Source organism: Pseudonaja textilis, chromosome 7 (assembly GCF_049901715.1).
Source record: "Pseudonaja textilis isolate UNSWEBS1 chromosome 7, rPseTex1.2, whole genome shotgun sequence".
In the NCBI taxonomy this organism is placed as follows: Eukaryota; Metazoa; Chordata; class Lepidosauria; order Squamata; family Elapidae; genus Pseudonaja; species Pseudonaja textilis.
This window is the reverse complement of record NC_141996.1, coordinates 11,843,091-11,855,754: the sequence shown is the minus strand read 5'-3', so window position 1 is coordinate 11,855,754 and position 12,664 is coordinate 11,843,091. Positions and strand designations below refer to the sequence as shown.

Below are 12,664 nucleotides of genomic sequence, written 5' to 3'. Positions count from 1 at the left end.
GATACACAAGGAACTTGTCTTTGGTGTATAAGCTCTCGGTGTACATAAAGAAAAAATAAAATACATTCATCAAGAATCATAAGATACAACACTTAGTGATAGTCATAGGTTACTAATAAGCAATCAAATCAAATTAGGGAACAAATAAAACAATATAAATTGTAAAGATACAAGCAACATGTTATTGTTGTGGACAGTGGGACTTGCTGTGCAATGGGCCGTGAAGTCACAAAGAGTCAGACACGATTTACCAACTAAACAACAATTTAATTCAGCCTGCAGAGTGGACTATACCATAGTACATACAGGTAGTCTCCAACTTAGAACCACTTGTTTACTGACCATTCCAAGTTTCAATTCTGAAAAAAGTGATTTATGCCTGTTTTACATGCTTATAATCGTGGCAGTTGGTTGACCCCATGGATCCTGCACTATCTTAAAGTTGTCAAGTTTGAAGAACAATGTTCTAAACTATAAGTCAAATGAACTGCTAAAAACAATTCTTTGGCAAAAGATACAACTAAACAGTTGCAGGCAACTGCTATGTACATGTCCCTGTAAAGCATGACTGCACATTCTTAACAAGTATAAATGTCTATATACAGCTGTAACCACAATTGGGACTGGAATCTTGGTCATTGAAGCAAACTAATTGTTAAATGAGAAGTCACAGGACTGTTTCCTCCTCAACAACCACAATTCTGGGACTTCCAGTTGCAGTCGTTTAGCGGACAGAATCACTGGTAGGGAGCATAGGGTGACTCAGAGGGGTGAAGGAAGCCCCAGGAGGCCTATTGCAGGCTGTGCATGATTTGGGCGGTGCGGCAGACAAATCTCTCTGCTGCAGAGCTGAAAATCCTCCATGGCTGTAAAATCCTGCTTGGATTTCAAGCCTCCAGAGACTAAATGAAAGTCCTCTTTGCAGATGGCAGCAACTTGCAACATTCCCTGCTGTCTTCCCCACTGACTTTCTGGGTAAGCAGGCAGGGAAGACAAATGGTGATCATATGATCTCAGGACACATGGCAAACGGTCATAAGTAGAAATGGGTTTCCATATGCCTGGATCACAGTCAAGTGACCACAGGAGTGCTGCAGTGGCATTTAATTTGAGACATGGGTCATAAGGCCCAATTTCAAAGAGTCATTGAATGAATGATTGTAAGTCCAAGATTCCCTGTCAGTGGTGGTATTCTACTGGTTTGGTCTGCAGCTTCCCTGACTTCTTTCAACATACATACATGCATACATACTATAAAAGAGTACAGAAGCGAATTTTAAAAAGTGGTAACTGGGGAAGAAGAGCAGGCAGAGCTGGAAGCTGGAGTTAAATATGTCATCAATTTAGAGCCTTTGCATTCCCACAAGAGATCCAAGTCCAGCCCCCTTGAATTCTGCTGACTTTTATCTACACCAATTTAGTGCTGACCTACATGGTTGATTAGATTTTTGTGTATAGGCTGTGGTAATAGATCTTCTGTGCTTAAACTCAACAAATGATCTTGGTTCTTTGCACCAGCTAGTTTTTTCCCATCACCTTTTGACAATAAATTAAGCTCATCTATACTTTATTGGCCAAATACATTTAGAAGAATATGTAAAACCCTGTTTTTCAAGAGAGAAAAACCCTGGTTACTAAATTCTACTGTATTTTTTGTATTTCATTTTGTCCATACATAAGCCCATATAAGCAAAGACGGAGAAAATAATATAAATCACTTAAAATTGGCTCAAAACAAGCTCTTTGTTCAATCATCAGCTTGATCTTGATAGGATTACATTCAAGAGACAATTGAATGAAGTCGCACAAGAACTATCTAAAAAGCTATTTTTTCCTATCATGATCCCACTTCTTGAACATCTCAGAGATTTTTTTTAAAAATCCAAAATGTGCAAATCCTTAGTTGAAAGCCACCCTGAAATTACTCTGTAAGACTTTGCTCTGAAAATCAGTTGGATAGGATATAAAAACTGGACAAACCTGAAGCAGAGTATTTAAAAAAAACCTCCTACTCAAGAAAAACAAAATATAATAACAAAATAGTATTTGCCACTAGCACTTGCATCTGGCTCTGTGAAGCTCTCCCTAAATGCCTTCAGGAAAAAAAATCACTTTAGATTCAAACTGCAACTATATAACTAGAATGAAGGCTTTGTTCTAATCCCAAAGATGAGCTTTCGGAGTGTATGGGATAAACATTTAGGAGGAAACCTCCTTGCAAGGACTAACTGAATTCTCTGTTCATTAGCTAAGGATATTTAGCCTTCATCATTTTCAAGAGAGAGTAGCTGGCAAATATGTGGCACACTTCAGAAATTACATTTCGTACACATATTTTTCTTTTCCTGTTCAGTAGCTTTCAGAAGAAGCCATAATCATTATCTGAATGTTTGCTTGTTTTATATTCCAACTTTATTATTTTTATGAACAATGCAACGGGCAAATATATCTAATATGCCTTCCTCCTCCTATTTTCTCCACAAGAACAACTCTGTGATACAAGTTGGGCTGAATGTGACTGGCCCAAGGTCACACAGCTGGCTTTCATGGCTAAGGTAGGTAGGTGGGAAAATCCTTTAAGAGCAGCATAAGACATTTCCAGCATGACAAATATAACATTGGGGATAAAAACCCTTTCAGATGTCCACCTGCATATCATAAATCTAATCAAGTACTAGGAGCTTCTCCAAATAAACATGAAGCTACATTTTTACTCCATCATGACCTTATACATTGAAAACCACCAGATAGGACAAGCTTTAGAAAAAAGTGAAACCAGGGCTAGAATTGTATGCATAGTTTAAAAGGGTTAAGTACCACTAAATTCAGATTTACCTTCGCAGGATTTACCTACAGCAGCATGCTTTAAAGTTGCAGGAGAATGCCATGTTAGTGTCTCAGATAGTCATTCATTGTAGCTCACAAAAGATTATAGCTTTTAATAAAACACAGTACGTTAATCTACAAAGATATTACTAAATTTCCTTCTGATTATTTCCTGCAAATTTGGTCATTGGAGAGCAACCTATCCCTGAATTGTTATTTTAGATAGATAGATAGATAGATAGATAGACAGACAGACAGACAGACAGACAGACAGACAGACATAGACGAGAGAGAGACTGAGAGTGAGCGAGCATATATATATATAAAATATATAATTTAAATCTGAAACCACTATAAAAGCCTGACTCACAGATGAACACTATACAGAAGCCTGATGATGGCAGATGAGATTCTGCCGAAACGTTGCTACAACTTTAAAAGCACAACTACAATGACGTGGGAAAATACCCGAACAAAGCTGAATGCCATACATACATACATACATACATAACATATATACAGACACATTTAGAAAATAATGCTTAATTAATACACACACACAACCTAACACATACCTAACACCCTAACACGCACACACAATCACTTTCTGTAAAACAAACTCCTGGACCATAGTGTTGGGGTTACACCCAACCTTTCTTTCCTTCCTTGCCAAGCCTTTTTCCATCAGTGTGTTGAAAATGCACCACAAAATTAAGGGGGTCAGGTATTGCTTTTATTTTTTATTGCAACACTGGCCTTCTTTGGACCATTGGATGGTAGCAACCTTCTCCATCATTCCCGTTTCTTTATTTGGCCAGCATGTGACCTCTACATTGCTCCTAGGGGTAAGCCTTTTCGTAATACTGTACAATTATTTCATTTTGAAATACTCTTCCGAAGCTGTTTCTTTGCTCAGTTCTTCTTTCATGGTCCTTGGAGGGATCCACAAAAGCCCAAATACAGCTAGTCCTCAACTTACAACAGTTCACTGAGTGACTGTTCAAAGTTACAAATGGCACTGAAAAATGTGACTTATGGATCTTTTTCACAATTATGACCTTTGCAGCATCCCCATGGTCGTGCCATCAACATTCAGATGCTTGGCAACCGGTGTGATTCATTTAATGACCACAGCAAGAACTGTCATAAAATAGGGCCAACCCCTCTTAACCAATGTTTCACTGAACAACCCCAAAATCTGGGCTCGACTGCGGGTCGTAAGTTCAAGGCTACCATCAGAAGTTCGCTTGAAAGCAAGGGAATGCAAGGGAAGCCGCTTGCTCTTCTCCAGGCCAGCGGATAATTTGGGGTGGGAGGGGGAAAGAACCGCTTCTACCCTTTGCTAGAATAGATCCTGGGATCAACGGATCAATTGGGCTGCGGGGACAGGGCTACCATCAGGAGGCTAGGTGGGGTGGGAAATCCTAAACCAAACCTGGAAGATGGGACCTCCCACCCACCCCCAAACGTGGAAGATGGGACCTCCCACCCACCCAACAAACACCCTTTCATCTCTGCAACCACAACCCTGGGGGCTTCTCTGCAACCGCAACCCTGGGGGCTTCTTTCAAGCCTTCCAAAATTGGCGCAAGGCACTCTTATCATCTCTCCCCCCCCCCCAATTTCCCAGGGGAGAGGAAAGAGAACCGGGATCCCAGCCAGTTCCATTTAGCAACAACCCACCCCTCTCCAAATTTCCCCAAGGGGGTGATAGAGCGAACTGGGAGCCCGGTTCCATTTAGCAAGCCTTCCATCCATCCATCCACCCCACCCATCCTTCCCAGCCGGTTCTGGTGGGAACCATCCACCCTGGCCCCCAGTTCCGTTTAAGCAAGCCTTCCAGCCACCCCCTCACCCGCCCCATCGTTCCCAGCCGGTTCTGGTAGGAACCATCCATCCGGATCTCGCCCACCCGTCTTCCCACCCAACCCCTCAACCCCAACCCCTCCGGCCAAAATGGGGGAAGGCTTAAAGGCAGGAAGGCAGGCAGGGAGGGAGGCGTAGGGAAGGTTGCCGTTTGAGGCTAAGGGCGCAAGCGTGCAGCTTTGACAGGCTGAAGCGGGTTTTCCTGAGGTGGAAAGGGGGGTGTTGGCATCCCGCAAAGCGAAAAGGAGAGAGGGGTGGGTACCCCGGCGGAGAGAGGGGTGTGTGGAGGAGAGCAAACCCGCACCGCGCTTCCCACGCCGGAATGCTCGGAATGCCGGAGCAAAAAAAGTAAAAAATAAATTCTTAATTATTATTATTATTTTAATTTTTTTTTTTTTACCTACGGCTGCCCAAATCATAGCAAACGTCTCTGGGTCCTAATGGTGGCCCATGTATCCGCCGCGGCGAAGCGGAGAGAAAAAAAAAAAAAAAAAAAAATCCCCCGGGGTAGCTGAGGAGGGAGCCCGTCCCGATAAAAACGAAGCTCGAAGCTGCTTCCCTTTCCTCGGACGCGGCGAAAAGGGTCTGCGGAGCGGGAGGGGGCTCGGCTCGGCGACGTAATTCGAGCCGCCCACCCGCCCACGCGGGGCTCGGAGGAAGCGGCGGCAGCGGCAGCGGCAGCGGCAGCGGCACCTCGCCCCCGAGGCGCCGTGGCTAGGTCCTAGCGCTCGAGAAGGCTCCGTTCCGCAGGCCGGACGCGCGTCGGGCTCGTCGAAGCCGCTTTTGCCTCGGACGTTTTTTTCTCACCGGGACGCGGCGGCGGCAGCGGCAGCAGGCGAGAGGAAAAAGCGCAGGGCGGAGCCCGGGAGGCTGCCGAGAGAAGGACCGGAGAGGTCCGGTGGGTTCCACTGGCGGGGCTGCTGCGCTCGTCTGCGTTATTACCTTCCCGCGAGGCCGCTAAAGCCCCCTTAACCTAGGTGCCCTCCAGATGTTTCGGACTTCAGCTCCCATCAGCCTCTGCCAAGGCTGAGCAGCCAATGGCAGGAGGTGGTTGGCATTCCAAAACTCCTAGGCCTGCTTGGAAACTTTTAGTTTTCTCCAAAGAGAAAAAAGTGGGGGCGGGGGAAAATAAATAATGAAAATAAAGGGTGAAGGGGACTGAGATTATTGCGGCGGCCGTCCGGTTGAACAGGATGCCAAGGATTTTCTCTTTAGGGCTCTTCTTCCACCCTGCCACCTTAAATGCTGCTAGTCCCAAAAGTGGTTCCCCCCCCCCTCCCCCCCAAGAGGCAACTGGACTTTCTGGTTTTTCTTCGGAGACGTTTCACTTCTCATGTGAGAAGCTTCTTCAGCTCTGACTAGATTCTTCAGAGCCGAAGAAGCTTCTTGGATGAGAAGTGAAGCGTCTTTAAAGAAAAAAAAACCCCAAGAAAGTCCAGTTGCCTCTTGAAAGAAAAAAAAAGAAAGGACTTTTGGGACAACTGTGACCTGGATGACTGAGAATCTAGACACTTAAAATGCTGCTGTTCCAGACAACAACCAAGTTGCAGAATTTCCAACCCTCAACTCTTGCCTTGGTAAGAAAACAGAATACCCGACCAAAGCTAAGAGCGGCACTAAAAATAAATAAATTACAGTCATGTTTCACACTTATGAGCATTGCAGCATGGTGATCAAAATTCGGACACTTGGCAGCTGACTCAGGACAATGGATTGCAGTGTCCTGGGGTCTCACAATCTCCTTTTTGCGACCTTCTGACCAAGAAAGTCAACGTGGGAAGTTGGATTCACTTAACGACTATGTGACTAACTTAACTGCAGTGGTTCACTTAACAACTGTGGTGAGAAAGATGGTAAAACGTCACCAAAGTCACTTAACTGTCTTGCTTAGCAACAGAAATGTTGGGCTCAATTGTGGTCACAAGTCGAGGACTAACTGTAGAACATAGAGTCATAGGGCTGGAAGAGACATCGGAGGTCTTCTAGTCCAACCCCTTGGTCAAGCAGGAGACACCCTATCTGCCTTGAGAGCCTGGAGAAAAGAGAAGTAGGGTAGTCTTTGGGATTGATTCTCCAATCCCACAGTGATTTTCTGTGCTCTCCTTTCTACCTCCAATTTTATCTTCTACCTGTCGGAGGGAAGAAAAAACTCGATTCCCTCTGTTCTCTTCTGTCCCACAGCTTCTCAAGTTCATGTGAAATGCTAGTGCCTTGGTAAGACCCAGAGGTGGTCTTCAGCAGGTTCTGACCAGTTCTGGAGAACGGTAGCAGAAATTTTGAGTAGTTCGGAGAACCAGCAAATACCACCTCCAACTGGCCCTGCCCCCATCTATTGTCTGCCTCCCATTGAGTCCCAGCTGATCGGCTGGGTCTTCTTTTGTTGCCCTGCACAGGAGAACAGAGCTGGAAAGCAGGTTAGTGGGGTGGGGAGGGAATGGGATTTTGCAGTAACCTTCCCCCAGGAGTGGGGAGGGAATGAGGATTTCGCAGTATCCTTCTCCTGCCACGCCCACCAAGCCCACAGAACCGGTAGTAAAAAATTTTAAATCCCACCACTGGTAAGACCACACTTGGAATGGAAACACCAGCAGTGTTAGCACCCACAGTTCAACCCTGAGCTACAAATATTCTCTTCTATCACTAAGATAAGCAGGGTTGGATGAGATTATGGTGGCATGGAGGGAAGGTCCCAAAAACCTATAATCCTATAGACAGCATTGAGAAATTGAAGGATTTCCCCTAAATAAGACAACTATCTCCCTACTTTGAGCATGAATTCGATCTTGTATGGAGGATGAATTGTCTGATATAATCTGAATAATTTAACAAGTCAAAGGGAGTACCAATTCACTGGTTTGAAGAAGTACAAACTAATCTAGGAAAATAATTCTCAGTAAGAGGCAAGCATGCTGATTAGCTAAGGAATGTAGAGGTAGTCCTCGACTTACGATCACAATTGAGCCCAATATATATATATATTGTAAATTTTATTTGATTTTTCACAAAGACAAAAAAAAATACAAATAAAACATCTTTTTTGAAAGTAGCGTAATCCCGGGTTACATTTCTTCATACAGACACAAGTTCAGGTTCATGCTCATTTTTATATTCTATTCCATATCTTATTACTATTTTACATTTTCTGCATAGCTTCTCCCCTCTTTTAATTTTCTCAATTTTATTTTAATTATCTCATCTCAATTCAAATCATTGTATTTATATTTTTTGTCTGTCCTGTTTCAATTATCTATTATCTTTTCTCATTAAACAAAATTTCTCCTGTAGATTGGAGTATGACACCTTTATATCTTTTCCCTAAAGTTGTAACATTCAATATAATACATAACTTCCATTCGGATTCTGCTTGGTACATTCTTAAAATACACACTGTATTTTTTAAAAAAGAAAAAATTATAAATGTATATAATTAAAACAACATTCCATTCCAATTCAATTCTATCATTAATATTAATATTCATTAAAGTCTTAACATCTTTAACATTACTTTTCAATTAAATATCATACTTCTATGGGAACAATTATAAGCTTTCCATAGTTAATTCCTCCCCTTCACTTATATTTTATAAAACATTAACTAATTAAAATGTTCCCGTTCCTTCCTAATTCCATTTTCTCATTTATTTTATTTCACTTATTTTATTCACAAACGTTTCACTAAATTACACTAACTATTTTATCCCTCATTTTAATCATACATTTCCAATTTTCTAAAGTTATTTCTATTGCTAATATAACAATACAATCTTATGTACCTTTACAGAATCCCTTTTTCAGTTAGATTTTCACCCATTATCTCTAAATAGGTCCTGTTTCTCTATATCTTGCTCAGGTCCTTTGTAACTTCTTTTCCTTTCCTTTTTCCCTCTCTTCTTCTCTCTCCCCTTTTTACCCCCTTGTCTCTCTACCTCTATTTCTGTTCTGTATTCCCCTTTTCTGTTGCTTTCCAGTATTATATTTATTTTTCGAATTATTTTTCTTTTCTTTTGTTGTTTTTTTAAGTCTTAAATTCTCCATTCTCTTTCCCTCCTTTCCTTTTTCTTCCCCACATCATTTTTAATTCATCCAGAAGTGGTGCCATTGTATAAATTTTTAAACAACCACCCGATTGATTTTAGTCATTCAAATATAATAACCAAGAATCCAAAGATCACCAAATAATCCAAATACACACAAGCTGTTTCTTTTTTGCTCTTTTTTTTCACTTTCTCTTCCTGGGGTTACTATTTAGTTGCAAAGTTTCAGTTAAAATGTATCTTTTAGAAGTCTTGTTGAAGTTTTACTGTAGATTCTTTTTAATTCCAGGCAGTCTCTTCCCTCTTCCAGATCCTACCTTTATTCTTTTTCTCTCCCTTCCTGGTTATGAAAAAGAAAATTTTTAATGTCCAGAAATCTTTATTATCCCTTTGGCATTTTGTTTTATTTTCAGCTTAATTGCCTATTGATGTCAAAGCGGATTTTTCCGATTTCTTATTTAAGTCTTTTAGTTGTCAGTATAGGGAAGGAGAGAGAAGAAAAAAAAAGCCAAACCTTTCCCTTTTCACTTTCCTTCGCTGCTTCCGACTCTTCTTTGGGAGCGATGTTATTTTTTGTAAGTTTAAATTCCAGGGTACCTTAGTTGTTGCTTTTACAATTTAACCCGGTCAGCCAAAACTTTCACTTCTTATCTTCCTCCTGCACATTCTTTTCCGGTTGAATTCTCCTTTGTGGTGGCCATTTCTGACCACCTCTGCAACCGCCTTCGGGAAAGGGAGTAATGGCCAGCTGGGGAGGAGAGATGCGGCTCTCCTCAACCCTGCTGGCGGTCTCCCCCCTCTTCACCACCTCTACGGGGTGGCTTAGCCCCAAAACCAGCTGGCTCGGGGCGCTCCAGCGGCGAGCCCAGACAGAAACCACGCATGATCATGGATTTCTGTCTGTCGTCGAAGCCCTTCAAACCGGAAGTCTATTGAGCCCAATATTTTGTTGCTAAGAGAGACGGTTAAGTGAGTTTTGCCTCATTTTCTTGTTAAGTGAATCACTGCACTTATTACATTAGTAACACAATTGATAAGTGAATCTGACTTTGCTTGTCAGAAGGTCGGAAAAGGTGATCACATGACACTGGAACAGTGCAACCGTCATAAATGTGAACCAGTTGCCAAGTGTCCAAATTTGATGACATAATCATGGGGATGCTGCAACGGTTGTAAATGTGGAAAATGGTCAAAGGTCATTTTTTTCATTTTGCCATTAAAACTTTGAATGGTCACTAAATGGTTATAAGCCGAGGACTACCTGTAACATGCTTCTTGGAAAAGATGGAATATGGATACAGGGAGAAAGAATAGAATATTTCTAACATTTTTATATCCCATACTATTTTCAAAATGTTAACACCTGAACTTTATGTAGATATCATATTATTGTAGAAAGAAAGGTGTAATCTCTGGAAGTTTGCACCTGTGGTTTAACAGAGTTTATTCTGGAAGTTTTATAGTATATTTATTATGTTACACTATAAAATAACTTAGACTGCTTATTGCAGTATTCGTCAACCCCAACCAGTTAAAAATGTGTGTTCAACTCCCAGAATTCCCTAGCATGTTGGCTGGGGAATTCTGGGAATGGAAGTCCACACATCTTAAAGTTGAGAAACACCAGCAGAGAGTCTTAATGAGCTGAAGCAGAATCAAAATTACACAGATAAATAAATAAACGATATGGGGTCAGCCTGGCCTGCTGCATCCTTAGCTTCCGTGGTGGGATTCAGCCGGTATGGGCTGGTTTGGATGAACTGGTAGTAAAAATTCTAGCTTGCCCTACCCCGCCACTACTTATTGGCTTCTCATGCCTTGGCTGATGCCTTAGTTAGCATGTACACCACATGCATTATTTATCCTAAGTAAAAGCTCAGCATTTTGCTAGTCAAGTTCAGAGTAAAAAAGGAAGGAAGAAAAAGGTAACTTACCACCTTTTTCGTCCTATGATGTGGATCCCAAAAATCCACAGGACTTTTTGACAGACGCAAATCCACATGCACAGCTTAAGAAATGCCACCCATTGCAATGCATTTATGCTTAACATAACAAGACTGTTGGAACCCCTACAAACAGGAAGAAACCTCAATGCAGGCTCTTTTCAAGAGTGGTTATAAAGTTCCATCTGCAAGCAGCACTTAAAGCCATACTAAACCTTGCTACCCACCAGAATCTGGTCAGTATTGAAAAGAGACCTTGTCCTCCCCTTCTAAAATTAATAGCCACAATGAGATCTTTGCCAAGGGAATGAATGTATGTATTTATAACATTTCTTCCAACGGGCTTCTGCAAAGCACAGGCCCGCTGTTGGAAAAAGCTTACCCCTCCCTTAAAAATGGGAAAGAAAAAAAAATCCACTGCACATCTGTTTTTTGTATTGGGAGGAAGAGTGCTTCGTCTTTCTTTCCTTTAATAATTTGACCTGTTTTGTTTCTGACAAAAGGATGCTGTGTGAGGCACTGGCTCTTTGGATTCATTCCAAGCCCAGATGAGGTCAGCATGGGAGAGAGAGAGAGAGAGAAAGAGAGAGAGAGAAAAAAGCCCAATTCTCACAGCTGGATGTCCACCAGCAATCTGAACAAACTATTTGGGTTGTCATTTCAATCAGAATCAAATACAATCTGATTTCTTGTTGCCAACAATTGCGTGTTGAAGACCACGATTTTACAAATGTTTACGCCTGACATCCGAATATCTGCTATTTCATATCCTTACAAGAATGTGTGAGTATTTGTATACACCCACACCAGCATGTTGGTCTCTTCTAGCTCCCTATCAATGTAAACAAGAAAAAAAAAAAGCCAGCCAAACTGCTAATTGGAGTAATCATGATTGCCACTGTCTGTTATTGGGTTATGACTGCGGCGGAGGCCCTCATGGCTATCCAGTCACACGAAATGTGTTGGAATTTATGCAACTTCTGGTGAAGAGGCCAGTTCTTGGAGCTGAGGCCTTGTATAATCCTGACTGCATTCCAATCCTTCCGCCAGCCCATCATGCATAATTCTAAATGATGTCCTTGGGCAGCTGGAAAGGACAATCGTGAACGTGATCATAAGTACCTAACTCCAACCAAGAGACACTAGATATTAGATTAACAGAGTTGGAAGGGACCTTGTAGGTCAGCTAGTCCAACCCCCTGCCCAAGCAGGAGACCCTACACCATTTCTGACAAATGGCAGTCCAATCTCTTCTTGAAAGCTTCCAGTGATGAAGTTCCCACAACTTCCACAGGCAAGCTGTTTCATTGGTTGACTGCTCTCACTTGTCAGAAAATTTCTCCTTATTTCCAGGTTGAATCTCTCCTTGATCAGCTTCCATCCATTATTCTTTGTTTGGCCTTTGGGTGCTTTGAAAAATCACCTGACCTCTTCCTGTCTGTGGCAGCCCCTCAATATATTGAAACACTGCTATCATGTCTCCCTGGTCCTTCACTACACTAGCCATGCCCTGTTCCTGCAACCGTTCTTTATATGTTTTAGCCCCCAGTTCCCAAATCATCCTCCAGGCACTTTGTCTGGAAGGCCATAAATGGCCACCCATTTATCTTTAGAAATGCACTGTTTTGCCTAGAAAATTGGAAATGAGTTCAAAACGACCTTTGGCCTTTTATAGATTGGTGCTTATATAAATGACCCTGCAAAAAGGGTGCCAGGCTTTGAATTACTATTGTGGTTCACGGGCAGCCTGTGCAGACGGCAGCAGAATCAGACAGTGGGGAAGAATGAGGACTAGTCTGGAGAGGACTCGGACAAGGGTCCTGCATCCGATGCAGAGATGAGGCCAGGACCATCTGGGAGTGGGGTGCTGACTCTGGAGCCTCCGGAGTCTGGCAGCAACGAGGCAGAGGAACAAAGGGAGCCTGTTTCCATTCCACTACCAGTTCTCCAGAACTGGTCAGAACCTGCTGAATACCAAAACATAGTAACCGAACT

At 42.3% G+C, this 12,664-nt stretch overlaps 1 protein-coding gene across 3 annotated transcripts in view; it reads right to left on the bottom strand.

Moving 5' to 3' along the window:
* The window catches only part of AMOTL1 (angiomotin like 1), a 97,285-nt gene that overhangs the window by 56,037 nt on the left and 28,584 nt on the right, over positions 1 to 12,664 (bottom strand). Inside the window, exon 1 of one of the 3 annotated variants that reach the window (XM_026706864.2) lies at positions 5,093 to 5,497. The exons of the other annotated variants lie outside the window; for them this stretch is intronic. Within the exon in view, the coding sequence (XP_026562649.1) occupies positions 5,093 to 5,111 (19 nt within the window). The 5' untranslated portion in view covers positions 5,112 to 5,497. Of the gene's footprint in view, positions 1 to 5,092; positions 5,498 to 12,664 lie in introns of those variants that run through there. 3 annotated transcript variants of the gene reach the window in all.